The 20,297-nt window shown below is 41.4% G+C and overlaps 1 protein-coding gene across 7 annotated transcripts in view; it reads left to right on the forward strand.

Moving 5' to 3' along the window:
* The window catches only part of TEAD1 (TEA domain transcription factor 1), a 247,965-nt gene that overhangs the window by 205,972 nt on the left and 21,696 nt on the right, over positions 1 to 20,297 (forward strand). For all 7 annotated transcript variants that reach the window (XM_063094532.1, XM_063094531.1, XM_063094530.1 and 4 more), the window contains one exon: positions 6,610 to 6,783. In XM_063094532.1, coding sequence (XP_062950602.1) covers positions 6,610 to 6,783 — 174 coding nt within the window. The remainder of the gene's footprint in view (positions 1 to 6,609; positions 6,784 to 20,297) is intronic.

Below are 20,297 nucleotides of genomic sequence, written 5' to 3' on the forward strand. Positions count from 1 at the left end.
AGAGGAACAGCATTGATTTCACATAATCTCTTCCCAAGTAAAGAAACATCATGATTATTTGGGGAAATAGTAATAACAGCAACAACAAATTACGCAATAGGCATAGTTTTATGTATTTTCCATGCATTATCTCATTTAATGGTCTGGACACTCCTGTGAAGTAGGTACTGTTACTTTCCCTGCATTACAGATGTGGAAACAGCAGCAGAGAGGGCTGAAATCACCTGTCCTGGATGACTCAGGTAGGAAGTGGCACCAGTACCCAGATTCAGACCCAGATCCCATCTGACTCCAGACACCAGGTGCTCCTCTCTGCAGCCCCCTATGCAGGGACCAGGAAAGAACATGACCTTGCTGAGTAGCTTTGGAGAAGGAGGGAAGTCCTTTGTTAAACCCCCAGGGTACTTAAATAATGCTTTGCAAGTAAATTTGTTCAGTTTTTAGGATTACATTTGCCTTTATCACTGTTTACAACTGTTCTGAAGAGTAACTGGAGGGATTATAGCAATAGAAAGAGAAAATGAGCATTTTCTCAAGTCAGAATAGAAATTCATGTAGTAAGATTGTATGAGGTGCTGCTGAGCTGTGGGGTGTTCTTGATGCAGGTAGGGTTTTGCTGGAGCAGCATCTGTGTTTTGGGTGAACCCAGAATGCAGACAAGCTCCACAGCTCCTGTTCAGTTGTCCTGAGCGTTTGAGTGTCGGAAAGCTTTGCAGTTCAAACCCAAGTTCCTTTAGAGTCCAGGGACTTGTGGCCAATGTAGAATAAACATCCTGAAGTAATATTTCTGTTTCCTTTTATAGTTCTTTCCCTTCCTCAATGATGTTTCCAGATACTTTTTGATCATGTATAAGCCAGGTTCAACCACGTGGCCCATCAGGAAAAGCAGCAGTCTGCTGCTGTGTCTGCTCATCTCCCAGTCCTGCTCCTTAGGGACAGCTGCTTGCAGCCCTATGTGCTATTGCTTTGTATATTTATCTCCACATTTCTAAATAACGTGATTTTACTGTATATCTCGTTTCATCAATTTTAGACATCATCTATTGACTTGTTGTGGACAACCAACATTTAGTGCTCTAAATTTAGCACACCATTCTCTACTCTTCCTTTCAACACCCCATTGTGGTGATATCACAATTTTGGTTTAATTAACATTCAGTATTTATATTACAAACCTGCGTAGATTGTGCACACAGCATGGTTAATGTGATGTATCGACAGCCATCTTCTTAGCTGTTAAATTTTTGTATTTTCTGGGTTATGTCATTGCCTTATTGTTTGTTTAGTTTTTCCATACCTACACAGATTCATCCTCCAGGTTTCCAACAGAAATCTACTCCAGATGATCAGGTCAACAAGGGAATCTCACAGGTCCGTTCTCTTCTTCCTCATACCCCTCTGGGAGCCTCCAGCTCCACGTCTACTCTGGACGGGTTGCTGTCCTGCTCAGCGGCCAGCTGTTGACCTGCCTAGTTCCTTTACCTCTCCTCTGTTAGGCCCCATGTCCCTCTTTTTTCATTTACTCCCTCATTTTGTAGGAACATCGCTATCTAAGTTGCAAGGAAAGTCAATTTTCTGGAACCTTAGATATCTGAGAGTGTATTCTACTCTCACATGTAATGTATAACTTGGAGTTCATCATGGTTTTCACCTTAGACTTGGAAACTATTCATGTTTTCTAGGTGAATTCCATAAATGTTCTTCTTGCTAATGAATAACACTCTCTGTTTAATTATGGAGAATAAGGTCATTCTTATAAAAAGAGCAGGTAAAAGCTGATTTAAGCCATCTGATATGCAGGAGAGGTGGTATTGACTGTCTTTAATAACACTGTCTTCTCTATAGGAATCTATGAGAGCATATATTTGTATGAACAACACATGATTGTAACTATAGAGGCAATACGCCAGCTCCATATAGTCACACTGCAGGTTCTGTGAAGACAAGCACTGGGTGGTGCTGGCTCATGGATTTCCTGAGCCTAGCACAGTACCTGGCATGTAATGGATGACAAGAGTGCTGGTTTCTTCTATTAAAATTCATAAAAGAAAGATGCAGAGTGAATACCTTTTCTGTTGTGGCCCTTGATGTGTTGATGGTCAATTGTGCCTCTTCTGAGTGCCTAGGGGACTTTTTTAGTGTTTTTAAAAAAAAGAGTTAACTCTTTTTTAGTAAGAGTTAGCCTCTGTTTTAGATATTGAAATCTAGTCTTAGGCTTTGGCATAAGTGACTCATTGGCATTCGCCCTGTTTCCCTCATGTATTGTCCCAAATACTTGTGGTTTTTGTGAGTATTTGTTTTCTTCTCTGTGGAATAGAATCCCCCCTCCTTTTTTTTTAGTTTTGGGGAAACTACCACTGCTGGAGAAAAAATAGGATTTATTTGGGACAAAGGGAGGCAAGTGAAGAATCCACCCTAGCCTTCTTCCCTTATAAGGAGAACTGGCAGGATGGGAAGAAGTTAGAGCCTCACCAAATGGTTTTTAGAGTTTTAATTTCATTAAAACTTGAACCCAAAAATGTCAGGTAGATTTCTTCTTTTCAGCCTCTGGATTTGGGAGCAGAGGGATTCCTGACCTGCCTGGGTTAAATTAAGGGGAGAGGGAGGTCTGTTTATTTCACTGCTGTGGTCTCCAGGACACCTTCTTTAGCCCTTTGTATTCTTAGAAACAAAGTCACCTCTTGGCAGGAATAAAAGTCACTCAGATGCCAATGGACAAGGTTTGGTTTCAAGTCACCAGCCTTGGAGAGGCAGTGCCCGATTTCCTTTGGCAAAGACAGCCTGCCCCCCTTCTCTGTTCATTTCTGCCACTTGGGCACAGAGGTAACTTTCCTAAAATAGAAACCTTTGAGGACTCTATCTGATGCATTTATGGATCATTATGTTTGTCCCAAATTAATTCTAACTTAATTTCATAAAATTTTGAAAACACTATTTAGGTTTTATTTTTTCCTCAAATCAACTTTCAGAAAAAGTTGATCTAACCGAGTTAAAAGGGCTCAGGCATTTTCCTCTGGGAGATGGTGTGATTGATGTTTGCAGCACGGGCTGTGGTGTTGACAGTTCCAAGTTTTATTCTTAATTCTCCAGGACTATTCCCGGATGTGTGACCTCAGGCAAGTCAGCTCCTCTCTAAGCTTCTATTTCCTCATCTGTAAAATGATCTTAATAAAATCTACCTACAATGTTGTCATGAGGCAAGGATCATATGAGATCACATATAGAAAAAGCACATTGTTCACAGCACTCAATGGGCACAGATTCTTTTCCTTTCTTCAGACACACTGAGAGACCCACACCCTAAGCAGCTGGTCATGAGAGGGCCACAGTCAAGGACTGGCGCAGTCCTCTGGCTTCACAACTTACTCCCAGCTCTTGGCTTATTTGTGTTTATTTTTTCTTTGCTAGGCAGGAGGGATAGCTAATTCAGGAAAGTTCTTTTGCTTTTACCCCAGGATCTAGTTAATCTCACATGACAATAAGCCATGACAATAGCAGTCTTACCAGCTACAATTACATGCCAGGCCCTATGCCAAGCCCCTTCTGTGAGTTATTTCCTTTAGTCTTCAGAACTGTTCTGTGGTACAGATATATCCCCACTGTACATGTGAGAAAACTGAGATTTCAGGTTTGTGCCTGGCTCCAGAGTTTTTGTGGTTTGTCCTCAGCACCTTGCCTTTCAGCTGTGCCATCCTGGCCCCCACTGAAATGTGGTCAGTTTTACCCTCCATTCACCTTCCTGACCTCTTGACGTGCAGAGGTCAGGGCTGTGGTCCCTGAGTTCCAATAGTACAGTGGAGGGACATTTTGACATCAAGAGCAAAAAGACTTCAAATTTTATAGCTTCTTAACTTCAACCCCCTTCTGGCCCAGCCCAAGGGCACCTGGTGAGAGAGTAAAGCTGGGAGGTTGGAGCCCAACTGGGAGACTCATTCAATTCATGGGGTCCCTAAGGCTCTGCTTGTCTTCCATTCTCTTCCATAAACTCACTGCCTACACGAAGGCGCTAGAACCGACAGAAATGGTACCTCCCAGAACTGGGCAGAGTTGACAGCCAGCTGCAAGCAGAGTATAAGGGTTGGGTGGATGGACATACAGACTGCCAGTTGTCTGCATAGTGAAGGAACAGCACCTTTTGCCCTCATTCCTGCAGTGATGGGCGACAGAGGATGACCAAAGGAGCTGGACGTGAGGCGTTCGCTCCATGTTCATCTGCGTGTCTCTGGTGGCCTTTACGCCAGTGTCTGTGCCTCTAATTTTGCTTATGTTATTTCTTCTCCTTTTGCCCACTGATGAGAGCTTGTTAGCAGCTGTGACCAGGCCTCATACACTTCTGTGGGCTTTTGTTTGCTTAGAACTACGAAGATGATGTGGCAACATTTGGGAAATCTATAAAAAGACCAAAGACACTCCTCCCACCCCATAATCCCACCTCCCTAACAAAATGGCTTTTACTTTTTATTCTTTTTTAAAAAAATTTCTTCCAGCACAGGCAGACTCAGTTCTTCTGTAGTAGTTAACAGATTCACAGCCTTACCTGAAATCCACCAGGCAGTTAGTCCATGTGGCTCGGTCCATGTAAGAGCTTGATAGGTTCCTCTTTTTCATTTTACCTGATACCTTTTAGGGTTTTTGAAGCCTTGATAAAGATATCACTTTATCTTTAGGAGATAAACAGGAGAGAGGTTGGCCCTGTTCCAGAAGATAGCTGCCCTGGTCACACGACCCATACATGCAACAGTGGCATCAGATGGGAGGTCTACCATTGGGGGCAGAGATCCATGGTGTGGGTAGCAGGTCCCGGATTTAAACCAGTACTTCCTCAGGATGTATTTAATAGGGTTTTGTGACCAATTGATTTTGGGAAACTTTGGGTTATACAAAGTTAAAAAGTGTTTCCTTATGGCAGTGCTTTTAATATGCTGATATTTGCTGTGAATCTCAAAGGCAGATTTTCTATGTATATAAAAATTAATGACTAGCATTTATTGAGTGCTTACTCTTTGTTGGATCCAGGGTCTCTGATAAACTGGTTAGGTATGATATTTCATTTAAACCCTAGAACCATAAAATTTTGAAAACACTATTTAGGTTTTATTTTTTCCTCAAATCAACTTTCAGAAAAAGTTGATCTAACCGAGTTAAAAGGGCTCAGGCATTTTCCTCTGGGAGATGGTGTGATTGATGTTTGCAGCACGGGCTGTGGTGTTGACAGTTCCAAGTTTTATTCTTAATTCTCCAGGACTATTCCCGGATGTGAAGAAGATGCCATCGTTGTCCTCATTTTGGAGACTGGGGAGGCACTTGCCCAGTGTCATGGCTAATTTTCAGTTGGCAAAAAGTTGTGTGCTTGAGCAGGCTGAGTCCAGACAACATATTCTTAACCAATATACAGTAGTTCTCCTGCTAGGCAGCTTTGACCAGGCCTTCTGTTATTTGGGACTTCCTGTGTGATCAGTGCTCAGAGTGGTTGGAGAATTGGAAAGTGAGCAGGCACTGCTAAGAGAAGAAGGCGGGGATGGGGTTTCTCTGTGAACGCTGTTTGGCTCTGAGTCCCCTGTAGTCCACCCCGCCACCCGATTTCCTGCCCTGTGTTGCTTTAAGTTGGTGCTTCTGCCTGTTCAGCAGGGGGGGGGGGGGGTCTGGAATAGTGTGTACTTCAGTGGTTCTCATTGTCTGCATATTGGAATCCACACAAGGAGCATTGAAATAACTGATGTCTGGCTTCATTCTCAGAGATTTCAATTAGTTTGGGATGTGCCCAGGCATTGGTGAGTGCTCCTTGGTGATTCTGATGCAGCCTGGGTTGAGAACCATTGGTTTGGACATGCTCTTTTGTGGTCCAGTTACCGCGTCTTATACCAAAAGCAAGAAGAAGAAAGGGTGTCCTTTCTAAGTTAAATGACTTAACAGTGTTTGGGGGTTTTTCTTTGTTTTTTCATGAATGAGTGACCTGTGTTCTTTGACAACCACATATGGCCTTATAGATCCTCTCAGTGATCTATACCCCTTACCCTAAACTTTGCACTGACCACTACATGTTGACTAGCCCATATGTAGAAGTTTTAGATTGGTTACTAAGGGGACAGGTGACAAAGTAGCTCAGTACTCTCACTCCTAAAGGAAGTAGGTACCATTGCTCAGACCACTGCATCCATGCTGTAGCTAGGGGAGCTGGGCAAGAAGTGCATTCTGTGTGGATGATGAAGTTATCTAACTCCACGTGTATTTCTTATTGGGCTTACACTATAAATAATGGGCTCTGAAGAGTGTTGCTGTCATTTGCAGTTAAGTCAGGTGAAACTGGGTAATAGAATTATTTCTTGGTTTGGTAGATTACTTAAATTGTTGTTTATTATTGTGTCTGCAAAGAGTCTTTTTTAGGCATTTGGAAAATATATGCCCTTGTCCATAAAAGATGATAATTGTTTTAACCTTAAGCCATAGCAGCTTTTCTTACCACATTGTCTTTTCAAAGGCACAGACCCTAGGCTATTCAAGGCCTAATTCCAAAATTTCCAGGCCACTGCTCCTTATCTGTTCAAGACAGATGCGTCCCAGGTTGATCAAAGAGTTTGTAATGGGAATGTTTCTGCTGGTTTCTTACAGTACAACAAACACCTCTTCGTGCACATTGGACATGCCAACCATTCTTACAGTGACCCTTTGCTCGAATCAGTGGACATTCGTCAGATTTATGACAAATTTCCTGAAAAGAAAGGTGGCTTAAAGGAACTGTTTGGAAAGGGCCCTCAAAATGCCTTCTTCCTCGTAAAATTCTGGGTGAGTAAGACATTGCTGTGATTTCCATGGTTTTTGTCTGAGTGGTCACGTCTCATACATGAGCACAGTACAGCATAGCCAGCTGTGGATTTATACTGACTGTGCCTGCGTGTGCTTCTGCAGAATTGCCAAGGGACCACAGGCTCACACCTGGGGGGCTGTCCTCGTTCATCTACATTGTACACCAGGCGGCATTTGCTGTCCCAGCCAAAGGGCAAGAGAGACAGATGGGTGGCCTCTTTGGGCTTCAGGGCTCACTCATGCAGTGACTCACAGATGGCTGGAGTCACACTGGAAAACATGGGGTGCTGTACTTTCTTTCTGTTTCTTCTCACTCCATTAAACAAAGTGACGTATAAATTCCATTGGTGCATAGGACCCCAGTGCTGGGATGGAGATAAAGTGACATGCTTCAAGATTTTGTAAGCATCCAAGAGGATATACTTTATTTGTGCTTCAAAGCAAATTTGTTTTAAAGCAAATTCCTCCCGGCTGCTGGGGCTTGCTGACATTCCATGGCCTCTGGGAGGAGCTTGGCTGTCCCTCCTCCACTAGTCCAGCAAGGCCCAGGGACTGCTAATAGGTCAGAGCAGGCATACTGTGTGTTGGGAAGTTGTGGGGGGTGTGGCGCAGGAGACCAGAAAACCTGCTAGCATTGAGAGTTTGTAATTTCTCAATCTTTACATGAATAAAAGAAAATTGCTTCAAATGTTTGTATCCCTTAGCCTGGCCTTAAAGGCCCTAAACGACATAATACTAGGGTGTATTCTTCTTGGGTTCTGCCAATCCCTCTTTGCCCCTCCTGTCCTTCCTCCACCCCACCTTATATATTTCTGGATGTACTTTTTTTTCCTTTTCCTCCTCTACCACCGGGCCAACTGCTACTCTTCCTGTGAGATAGTGGCTTCTCTACTGTAGCACCTTCCTTTTTTAAGCTGACCATTGATTTTTCTTTTACTCCCATTGCATTTAGCAGTTAAGCAGTTCCCATGCTGTGTCATAACATAATTACTTGGATGTGTGTCCTCCTCTCCTCTAGACTGATGGCCTTCAGGGGGCCTTATTCATATAGCGGCTTCCATTTACTGAATGCCTGCTGTGTGCTGGGAGCTGCCTGGAATGCTTGACATGCATTTCATCTAGTCCTCACAGTTTTAAGTGGAATTTGCCTCATAGTCAGCTAAGAAAAGAGGCTCAGAGATTACAAAGGACAGGCTACTTGCAAGTTGGGGACCTGGGACTTGAAATCAGATCTGTCTGACTTTAGTTCCTCTGCTCTGTTTCCTGGCTGCTTAACGCCCTGTGGATCCTGACCACAGGGTCTGTCAACCTAAGATTCTTTGTATCTCTAATACCAAGCAAATGCCCTACACAAAAAAGCCCAGCAAATGTGGGAACAATTGGATAAATTAAAGACAAATATGTTCTAAATTCCTTGGGGGGAAATTTGCATATTAAATTTAGTTTGCTTGGTTTCTTTTATTCTTCCATGGTAACTAGATTTCATTTTTTGTGCTTCCATATTGAAATTTGGGTAGTGAAAGTAGCCTTCTACATATTATATTAATATTTATGGGACTGGTAATACATGTGCACAATCTGAAAAAGCAATAACAGTTGCTTTCCCTTTCTAAATTGATGGCTGCTTTCTAGTGATTTGAGTGGTGGTTGTGGGATCAGTTATTATATGTTAACACAGCAGTTTTCAAAATGTGGCCCACGGACCCCTAGGGGGTTTTCTGTATCCTTTTAATGGGTTAACAAGGTCAAAAATATTTTCATTGTAACGTTGAGACATGATTTGCCTTTTGCACTTTGCTGATATTCACATTGATGGTACAAAAAGCAGTGGGTAAAACTGCTGACACCCTAGCATGAATTAAGGCAGCAGCTCTGCCACTAGAATGCATGCACAATTAGAAAACAACAACCAGTCAGTCAAGCCAAGAATGTTCTTTATGAATTTTATTATATCTTGAACCTAGAGTGAATGCAGTGAGGCTGTCAGGTCAAGGAAAATGACTGACATTATTTGTTGCCAATGATAAAGTTCAAGCTTTCAAATGAAAATTAGAATTTTGGGAAATTTGTATTCACCTCAGTGAATTTGACAGCTTCCCAAAACTTAAACGACTTTTCTGATGAGGTCCACAGTGATATTAACAAATGTGATTTGATACTGAGCTATATAGATCATCAATAGATTTTAACAGTTTGAAAAGTTCATTGATATGGTTTCAGATTCCACACTGCATCTGACCTTTATGAAACTAGTCAAGTTTTAAGTTTTAACCACTTGTTGAGTTTTGATGTAGTATCAAAGAAAAATGATCATAGTTATTTGAAAGGCTATTGCAAAGTGTGAAACAGCACTACCCTTCTCACTAATTTTTTTAATATAGGCTTGTTTAATTTTTTTATAAAGGTGTATATATTAAAATGTAATGAGCTTATTTAGCAAAGTAATAAATATTTAAAAATTGTTTTCAGTTTTAATTTTTAATACAGAAAATATGGGTAAAATATAACCTACAATAAACAAAAGCTCTTTGAGGTTCTCAATACCTTTTGTAAGAGTATAAAGAAAGAGGTCCTGAGATCAGAAAGTTCTCAAACTTTCAAGTCACTATTGTAAAGGATATAAAAGATGTTGTTTATCAAAGTTAATTAGAAACTATAGGACGTGATGAAAAGAAACCATTTCCAGTACTTTTAAGTTAAACAGTAATGGTTTTAACTGATAGTAAGATTTCTCATAATAAGCATATTGTTTGAATATAAAGTAGTATAGAAAGTGCTTAGAAAGGTTTTTTGGTTTTGCTTTTAAAATTGCCCCTGTTTTATTCAGAGGCTGATTTTAATAAATGCTTTCGGTGGCGGGGCCTGTTGCTTGTGACTCCCCAAATAATGAAGTCTAGATTGCAGATGTTTAGAGTGTGGTGGCTAGTGTGAGATTTGCAAACTTAGAAACAGTTACTCTGAGATCAGACACTTGTTTATTAAATTCAGATTTGCAGAATTAAAATTGAGCACTGCTATGAATATGACAGAAAACATCACTTCAATATAAGTGTTAGGAGTACTTACCCTTTATGAAGAAATTCCAGGGGCTGGCCAGTTAGCTCAGTTGGTCAAACTGCAGCCTTATAACACCAAGGTCACGGGTAAGCAGATTTTCTTATTCTTGTGTGAATTCAGTAAATTATGACAGAGAACACATACCCAGTCCTTTTCTTCTCCTCCCTTTTTCCTTCTTCTGAAAGTGCCTGAAGTCTCTAGGTTATCAAAAACAGGTTGACTCTTAAATTTGTTCATTTGATTGTTCCTGAAATTCTGTTTTCAGAATGTCTGCCACCTCCAACCTGGGCTTGGCTGGGCTAGACCAGGTGACAGATTTGCTATGAAGAAATACCGAGTGCTACCTAAAGTACCTGCACTTAAACCCGAGGTGCGGGCACCTCAGCTCTTTGCCAGTTGGCACTTTGGAGTGAATAGGATGGTGGTGAGCCAAGTAGTTGTCACTCCACCTGTTTCAGGACTCAGGCCCCCAAACATAAATGAATGGTAGAGCCAAGGATGCCAGTGTGAGCACCCCTCTGTCATGTAAGCCTTACAGTCTCATGTGTTACTTACAGTCTCATGTGATGTATTGATATCTTTAAAAAAAAAAAACAAACGAACACTTTTCTGGCTGGGGAGAGACTCATTCTGCGTCTATCAAATTCTTAGAGATAGCAAAGGACCCAACCTGGAGCATCCTTTTCCTATATAAACTAACCATTGTGGGGCCACACCTCCTGTATCTGGCCCAGGTACCCCAGGAATCAGTATTCCTAGGCCTTCATCTCAGAGCCAGGTGCCAAGCAACTAGGGACTGCCCCTATAGCTTGGAACCTGCCAAAGTTATTCAAACCAGTCAGTCCTAAACTGTTTGCCCTGCTCTGCTCTGCCTTTCCTTTTTATGGAAACCCCAGTAAAGGTTGTGGCTTAAGCTTTCCCCTTGTCTTCTGCTTCCTGACCGCCCTGGTGTCTTCCCCACGTGGCCCTGTGTAGCATGCCATGCCTTCTGGCTCTAGGACCTGTGAGTATAATAAACTTTGTTTTCCTGAACTTCTCCTGTGTCTCCTCTTGTGGCTGCACCAGAGTGCAGAAGAAGTGCACCAGAGTGCATAAAAGAACAGAAGACATAGGTAAGTAAACTACCAATACAAGGAAATTTAGGTTGGATCCTAAGTCGTACTAGACAGATCAATGAATTTCTGTTTGCCTTTAGGGGGGAAAGCAACATAGTTTTTACATTATGATTATAACGGCAACATAATATTTTAGATGGTCTTGGGAATATATAATTTTCAATTCAATCCTCAATGCACAATGACTATAACCTAATATGATACATGTTTATGTAGTTTCAGTCAAGGAATACATTAAATCTGATACCCACCTTCCCTTCCTTATCAGATACCCTACAGGTAGCCGTGCATCATTATAGTCCTAATTATCATTTTTACTGACTACGTAATATCCTCTTTACTGAGTTTATCATAATTTAACCATTCTTATTTTATTAGATAATACGGCTTCTAATATGTATGTGTACATTTGTGCGTGTGTGTGCATAAATAACCAAGTTGCTTTCAAGACATGAGTGATAGACCAGGCATCTTCATCAGCCTTGCCTGGCATAATTCAAAACAAAATAATTTTCTGTTGTCACTTTGTTTTTTGGATTCCTCTACATCTGCAGTTATTTTTTCTTTCTACTCAAAGTCTTTAATCCTTCTTCATTCTCTACCAAAACAACTATTATTAAGGTTAAACATACCGTATTCTCTCAATTCTGAGACGTTCATTTGTTCCCATTTCGACAGTTCTAAAATTGAGATGCTTCTTAAAATTCACACCACAAGCACCTTGCCCACCCCTGGGCAGAGGAGTAAGTTGTGATGTTGTTACTATTGCCTGACCTTAGCCAGTGTAGAAGCATCTCACCCATCCCCTTGTCACCAAGGTTGAGTTACTTGCACCGACAATACTAAAAACAGTTGAATTTTAGTTTAAATTTGAATCCCTAATTAAAACATCTCAGAAAATTACCTGGTGATACATCATTGACATTGTTATTATGATTGAAGAGGAATTTTGGAACTAGATTCCTTGTAAGTGAGGTGAACATTTTTCACTTTTTTCCTTATAGAACAGTGATTAGGTGCTAAGAAGGGGGGTGTCCACCAACAGCGGACAGAGCCCTGCTGTGTTGCAGCACTGAGTTCCATGCAGATGGGTTGCCAGTGACACGGCAGACAGTGCAATTAATTTAGGATAAAGAAAATGGCAGCAGTCTTGGGGAAGATTGTAGAATTCTGAGAGCTGGATGAGGTGGGTGTGATTCAGTTGTGTATCCCAGGGGACAAAAGCCCAACTGGGCTTGTAGCTGACGTTCAAAATGAGTTAATTTCCAGCCATATGAAGTTTACTTAAGTAAATAAAAGTATGGATTTAACCAAATAAGAAATGCAGAGGAAAATAATATCTTTGGAGGGGCCTCAAAATTCTACTCTCTGTCCTAGAAGTGCTCAAGAGGGTCAAGATTGGGAACACTGGTCTAAGGAAAGCTGTATGCTTTTAATGTCCTCTTTATAAACCTCATAGCCAGAACAGTTCATAGCAACCTTTAGTGTGATAAAGGCTAGATCTTAAACGTGGAATAATAAAGAAGTAATATGAAAATGAAATTGTATGGGTATGTATCCTGTTGTCAGGTTAGGACAAATTTTTTAATATACATTTAATGTTTCTTTTTTCTCCCAAATCATTATTAAATTAGTCCTCTTTTAGAAATCAGGATATATGGGCCAAGCCCGTGGCGCACTTGGTAGAGTGCTGCGCTGGGAGCGCAGCAACGCTCCCGCCGCGGGTTCGGATCCTATATAAGAATGACTGGTGCACTCACTGGCTGAGTGCCGGTCACGAAAAAAAAAAAAAAAAAACGACAAAAAAAAAAAAAAAAAAAAAAAAAAGAAATCAGGATATATGATGTTATACTATAGTTATTAATAATGTTTTGCTCTTTAAAATTCTTGGAATTATCATCATTCAGCATAAACAACGTATTCAAAGTCACTTATTTCTTAACCTGTTTTTTTAAGGGAAGAAAAAGCAAGGTTAGTTTTATAAACCACAACAGATGTGAGAAGATTTTATAAAACAGAAAGCAGAAGCAAGTTATCTGGAAAGAGGGCAGTCTTTAATAGATGCTTTTATCTTGGTAGGGGTTGAAATCACTTTTGTTCAACAAAATGACAGCCACTGTAAATAAAACAACTGGGTTTTATTTACGGAGAAGAAACTGGGTGCACATGTAAACTGGCAGAGTGGACCCCCCTAGGAATTTCAGCCTGTTTCTAATTGAATTCTGCATAGGTTAGGTTGGAATTGTAGACTTGAGTTTATCATTTGGAACCAAATGTCCCTGTAGCTATTCGTGGAGGAGAGACTTAGCAAAATGGAATCCTTTGCTCCCCACATGTTTTGAACTGCTATCAGTAAGAAAGGGCCTTTCAGCTCAACAAGTTTTCCATTTCTCTCTGCTTCTTTCTCAACTCAAAATGTGTTAAGTTCTGAAGTTAGCTGAACAATATTAAGTGATGAGATGACTTAAGTGGAAGAAAGATTAGCAAGAAATGCACCATGTTCAAAGGTGCTTGTGGGGCTAATACATGTTAAGTTTATATAATCACCTTCCCCCCCGAGTCTATTTGAAAAATCATCTCTTGATAGCAGGCCCTGCTATTTCATGTACAGGAATAGGCAAGTCAATAAATTTGCACACTCACCTACTTCAGTTTAATTTCATAAGAAAAATATCTGGAACTTGTTAGCACTTTCTGCCTTGGCTGCTCCCCAGTGTTGTTTCCTTCCTGTTTCCCCAAGCTTCTGTCCTAAACTCCCCAAGGGAGCAGGGATTCTATCTGTGGCTTTTGTTTGTCCAGCCATGCAATATATATAATAAATTTTCAAGTTGGGTTTTTTTTTAGTTGGCTGAAAAGTCATTTTATATCATTCAGTAAACAGTCCTAGAGAACTGCTATGTGTTGGGCACTCTGACTGCCACTTAGCTGGCTCATGTTAACACCTGATAGTTTGTTGTGGAATCAGCTTCAAGGAATTTACAGAAAAAGGTGGAGACCTCATGAGAGTCACACAAAAGCTTTTCCCAGCCATTTTCCACTATAGAGTGAAAAAACATTCACTGAAGTCGGCTTTGCTCCTAGAGAACTGGGGACACAGGAGAAGTAAGAGCTTCTGACTTGCAGCCCAGGATCTGGCAAGGGATGGCAGACGGTGGCACACACAGGCGGGTAATGACAGCCCCATGGGGTGGGAGCTGTGATGCAGCGTGGACACAGGTTGCTGTGGAAGCACAGAGGTAGGACTCTTTTTGCCTGAAAACATTCTGGAAGGCTTCACAAAGACATGGTATTTGGACTAAATCTTGAAAGAATTTGGTCAGTGGATGCGGGGGAAGGGGGGAGTGGGAAGTTTTCAGGGGAAGTGGGTACTTGTGCAGAGACAGGCAATCCAGATTTCACAGGACAGGACAGCCTAGGAAATGGGCACAAAAGCTCACTCTGCTTTCCCCCCAATCCCTTCTGTCATACCACAGATTTTTTTTTTTTTTTTAAATATAATGTTGAACTCTAAGCCTTCGGGGCTTCCATGTGGAATCTCTTAAAGTGGGAGTTGTTTTGACCTCAGGAGAGAATACATCTGACAGCTGTTCCTAAAATGTTTTCTGTCCTGGGTCATTTGGCTCAGTGGTTGCTAACAAAGCCCAGGTCAGGGGTCCATCCATTTCTGTGTGGTGCTGTTTAACTCTGCTCCCTGCTGTGGTTACAGCCTGAGATGCTAAGCCACTGTCCCACTCAGAGCTGCTGTTAGCAGGGGATCTAGGGGAAAGTAGACCCAGGGGTGCACCTGCGCTTTCCAGCACTTCCCGTGTTGGTTGAGGCACAACTGGCTTCTCAAGAAAAGCCTTAGAAGGAAGGAATTGAAGTGGCGCCATCAGGGTGGCTGCTTATTTCCAGACCCAGTTTTGCAAGGAAGACACTTCAGGGGTCTTGGTCAGTTTAAAATTGAACCTAGACCTTGGTGATGTGAGAAATCCCCCCTCCCTGTGCAGGTAAAGATCCAAGGTACATCCTTCCCACCACCCATTTTAATTTACTTTTTAAATTACAAAAGTAATAGTTTGTTATGAATAGTTCAAGCTGTTCAAAAGGATGTAGAATAAAAAGCAAGAGATTCTTCTCACACACATACCCATCAGCCAGAATTTGGAATGTATCCTTCTGGACTTTTTAATATATATTATAATGTATATTTCCAAACATTGTACATACACATATATGTAGTTTATTGAATCTTCTTTACTAAAATACAATTATGCCCATGTATTATTCTGCAACTTTTATTTTTTTGTCACCTAAAATATTGTGGGCATAAGATGTCTTCTTAACAGCAATGAGAATTTGAGGGTAAGTCCCAATTTCTGTTATTTGTTTAGTTAAGGTGACTTGTTAATAAAGTTTGTTAGATTTAGCAAATAAAAATGCAGGCTGCCAGTTAAATTTGGATTTCTTTTGAATACTCTTGGTGTGCCTGTGTGCCATGCAACGTTTGGGTCATACATATACTAAAAAAGTGTTGTTTATCTGAAATGCAAATTTAGCTAGGTGGACTGCATTTTATTTGGCAACCCTCTACTGGTTAGCTAAGTACATGTAATTGGTTGATTTGGGCTTGTTGTTCTATGAAAGACTTCATGCACAAAAACTTCAAACCAGAAAAAGCTCTGTTTCCTGAGAAAGGGTGGTCTCTGGGCTGCTGTTCACACACCTGATGAGCGGAAGTGTTCTGGGCCGGCTCAGCTGGGTGCACAGGACTCATTAACTGCCTCCATTGGAAAGAGCTGGCCTGTGCAGCTGCTTCGTGGCTGGGGCTGAGGCCCTGACTCTTTCATCCCAGCCACTGTGTGAAGTTGCCAGTGGCAGGTACCTGAAGTTGTGTGGGTGATATTAATTGAATTTTTTTTTAATGAATGCTGATGTTTGTAGGAATTTGCAATGCAAACAGACAGCCTTTCAGGCAGTGCATATTATAATTAGAGCAAGCTTTTAAGATTCTTTGAAGTACTAAATGTTTATGAAATTCAAATAGGGGTGCCAATCTGCACAATAAAGGGGACCTTGGTGGTGGTTTTAAAAATCTTCTATTTTGTAGATGTAAATATATGCCATAATTAGTGGGAAGTAACTTGAAGAGTGGGGAGGCTGAGTTTATTCCTATTATTCTTATTTAAAACAGCTGTGGCTGGAGAGCTACAGCTGCTGCCCCGTTGTGTTGGGCCGGGCTCAATGGCCCAAAGTGAACAAACTCAAAGACCCACTTCCCCGAGGGCGATTCCTTCACTCTCACCAAATGCAGACTGCCTTGCTGGAGAGTTGTCCCACGGTCCTCCCGGCTTTCTCTACCCCAGGCGTGTGAATGCCAGTGGGGTCTGGCTTCGGGGTCTTGGCCAGGATGCAGATGCATGCAAATGAGACAGGCTGGGAGGGCTTGGGAGCAGCCGGCTTTCTCCAGCCCCCCAGCCTGGTGCTGCCTCTTGGGGCACTTCTGCCTGACCGCTCCTCCCAGTGCAGAGCGATTGTCCTTTGGCGCTTGCGGGAGCAGCTGCGAGCCCGCACAGTGCCCTGCCTGGCTGAGCCTCACCATGTGGCAGGCCTGGACGGCCGCCCGCAACAGAGCCCAGCTCCCAGTGCCGCCTGCCAAGGAGCCAGATGCTGCCATTGGAAAAAATTGCTTCACGATTTGAAATCTTAGTCCTTTGATCATTGCTCAGAGAGGATGAAGAGGAGAGGTTCAAAGTGGTGGTTTGAAAGCGCCAGTGTCTCCTTGCAGCCATCAGTGCCTATTAGACTGTCTCTGGTAGGGACAGTTCTCTTGATGTTTTCATTTGTGCAACCAAGTCATTCCCGCCCAGCCCTTGTAAGCCCTCTGGGTAGGAAGAGAGTGTCCACAGCCTGTTCCCGACCCTATGCCCTGCCCTCCCCTGCCTGAGGGTTATCTTCCATTGGAGCCAGCCTCACAGTACTTGTCATCAGCTGAATTCTACTGCTGTGTGCCCTGCACATGTTCATCCTTCACTTAGCAACAGTTCACTTCTTGGTCCTTCTGCCCCTGCTGCCAGGTCTCCAGAGGCCTGAGGTTTTGCAGGGACAATTGCTCACTCCCCTGGCCCACCCCTACTCTCTGAGGAATCTGTATCCCACATACCTGGGATAGGCTTCATTTTTCCTTACCCACAAAATGGGAAGGATCATTCTTTGACGAATTTTGCATTTTTAATATTTACCCAAAGAAAGGCAAAAACATGAAATTAAACAGAACATATTCATGAATAGATGGGCCTACTGAGTGAAAGGTGATAGAGGAAAAACCAATCCAGATACTTGTCTGGGGACTTGCATGTTTCAGCTGCAGGAGCAGAGTAAGGAATGTAAGGGAGGAGCTCTTGGGAGGAATCTAGAACCTTTTTGGTGGTGTACTTTTTGTTCCTCTGCTTCCTGATGCAGTCCACAGCCTCTGCCCACCAGTGAAACCTGCTCTGCTTCAATCTGACAGTGTTTTCCAGAACTTTCGTGCAAATAGTCTTAAAGTCTTTTATTCATTCAACACTCATTTGTTAATCATGGCCTGTTTTATTTCCAGAAAGAATTTTATAGCATCTTTAATAGTGTCTTTGTGGAAAAGATGGTAATTTTTTGCCTATTTGAGCAGTTATACCCAATACGCAAGACTTGTCAGAAATTCACAAATCAAAAAAAAGTCCTAGCTTTTCTGTTTGGAAAAAACTAATTTTGCATCTATACCATGCACCTGACAAATGTGGATTGGGGTTAAGGCTGCTACCATGGTGACAGTCTTTATCCTGTTTATTGATTACAAACCATCTTCTATGTTGGGGGAAGGATTCTGTAGATGTGACTTGAGGCACTGTATCTCTGTCTTGGTCAGTATTTCAAATCAACAAGTTAACAGGAGTGATTATTGGTATTGTTAACAGGTGTCGTAGTTTACAGAGGAGTTTCATATGCACTACCTCCTCACATCACCACAGTGGCCTTTGGAAACAGGTCATCTTCTCTGTGGTTAAAGATGAGAAACACGAGACCCAAAGTGATCCCACGTCAGTGGCTTCTGTGGTGCGTGCCGTCAGTCAGATGTCTGAGATGAGATGACAGACAACAGGCAACAGATGTCTTGATGAGATGACATGGAGGTCTGAAGCCAGGGTGATGTTTAATAAAAGTAAAGGTAGAATATGAATCCTGGGAAGCAAACAGAACCTGAGAAGCCTTGTGGGTGCTATTAGGGGTCAATGAAAGAGAATTGCAGAATTGTCCTATAGGAGTGTCCTTCAGTCTGTTACACCAGAAGGTCTGGATGCAACTTAGAGGGAAGCTAGTTTCAGCTTAAGTGTGGTAGCAGAATCACAGCCAAAGACGTCCACTTCTGTACTCATGGTATCTGTGATTATGTTACATTACACAGCAAAGGGGAATTAAGGTTGTTAATCAGCGAATAGGGAGACTATCTTGAATTTTTTTGAGTGGGCCCAGTGTAGTGACAAGGTTCCCTAAAAGTGGAAGAGGAAGGCAAAAGTAGACACCGGAGATGACAGCTGGCAGAGTGAGAAGGACAGAGTGGTGCTGCTGGCTTTGAAAATGAAGGAAGGGGCTGAGAGACAAGGAATTTGGGTGGTCTCTAAAAGCTGGAATTAGTTATTTACTGTTAGTTGGGAAGCCTTTAAAAGTCTAACCTGTTAAATGTACATTAATAGTTAATGTAAAGTTAATAATGTGATATTTATATTTAGTATTATATTTAATATATAAGTGAAATATGAAGTTTTCTCAAACTGCAAAAAAAAAAAAAGATAATTCGAAAACTATCTGTGCCTATCTAAATGAAGGCTAAAATGCACATAGGCCCTGTGACCCAGCAACTGCACTCATAGGAACACTGAACAGAAACACATCCATGTGTTTAACAAAAGCATATCCAAGAATGTTCGTAACAGGTCCAATTTGGATTTATCACAAAGGTCTGTCAGTAATAGAATGGATAGATCGCGGCAGTCTCATTCGGTGGAATACGCTATGGTAACAAGGGCGAATGAACTCCACACAACAGCGTGGATGGATCTCACAAGTAAGATGCTGAGCGAACAAAACACAAAGGAGTAAACACCATATGATTTTACTTATTTAACATTTAAAAAAAAACAGACAAAACCTATGTTTCATGTTTTAGAATCACAGTTACCCAGGTGAGGTGTGGAGGGATTGTGACTAGGACAGAGCATATTTGCAACAGACTTTGTTTTTTCTTGTGGGTGCTGGTTCAGTTGATGAAAATTAATTGAGCTATAAACTTCCGATGTGTGCATTTCTCTGAATGTATGTTATACTTGATGTAAAAAAGTTAACTTTGACAACTTTTAAACTTAATTCGTTGGGATGGTTTCTGAGTAGGTTTTCATAATGGGTGTTCTTTCATAACTTCACTGTTGATTATTCATATCATAACTACAAATCATCCATTTCAAATTAAAACTGATTGTGGTAAACCACAGGTGCGGGGGAAGTGGGAGGGCATGGCCTGTCTCAGGTGCAGGCAGTAAGGAAGTTGCTTGTCTGGAGGGAATTTACAAACAACACAGCACCATCTAAAAATCAGTTTCCTTTTTATCATATGCACCCACAGTTCTGAACAATGTCATTGATAAAACACTCTTCAAGAAAAAAACATTCTTTGTTGGCCTAACTCCTAAATAATTGAAGTTAGTGTTGAATTTTTATTTTATATATCCATATATACAACATACATGTGCTTCAAATTAACACACGTATATTACTTATTCATGACATTACTTATCATTTACAACACACATGGACTCGGCCTAGTATGCATTTCCAGAGTAAGCTCTTAACAGTTTGGAATCATTTGCACTTGCTTTAAGTCCAGTTCGAGTCTGCAGATCCCATGGTGCAACTTCTTTTCATGGTTAAAAATGTGTAAATGAGCGATAATACATAGTGATTATGTAGACAGAGAAATAACTTGAGTTACTTCAATTCTGTCTTCTGTTACTACTTTTGGAGTATTTGTGTTTAAAATTTTAAACAACTGAAAAAGAGTGCTGATTATTACTGAAAATGAAGATAATTTTGTCAAATAAAGGAAGGGGGTCTTAAAAATGATCCACTCTAGTTGTCAAATCTGCTGGGTGTGCCACTGCCATAGGACAGCTACTGTCACTAGTGTTATTTAAGCACAGTACTCATACAGATGGGAACTGTGACAGTTGTGAAAATCTTCAGCAATTTTGCTAACATCAAATCATGGCGTATACCATTTTAAACTTGGTTAACATTTTAAATTGTATATAT

The sequence above is a fragment of the Cynocephalus volans genome, chromosome 4, assembly GCF_027409185.1.
Source record: "Cynocephalus volans isolate mCynVol1 chromosome 4, mCynVol1.pri, whole genome shotgun sequence".
NCBI lineage: Eukaryota > Metazoa > Chordata > Mammalia > Dermoptera > Cynocephalidae > Cynocephalus > Cynocephalus volans.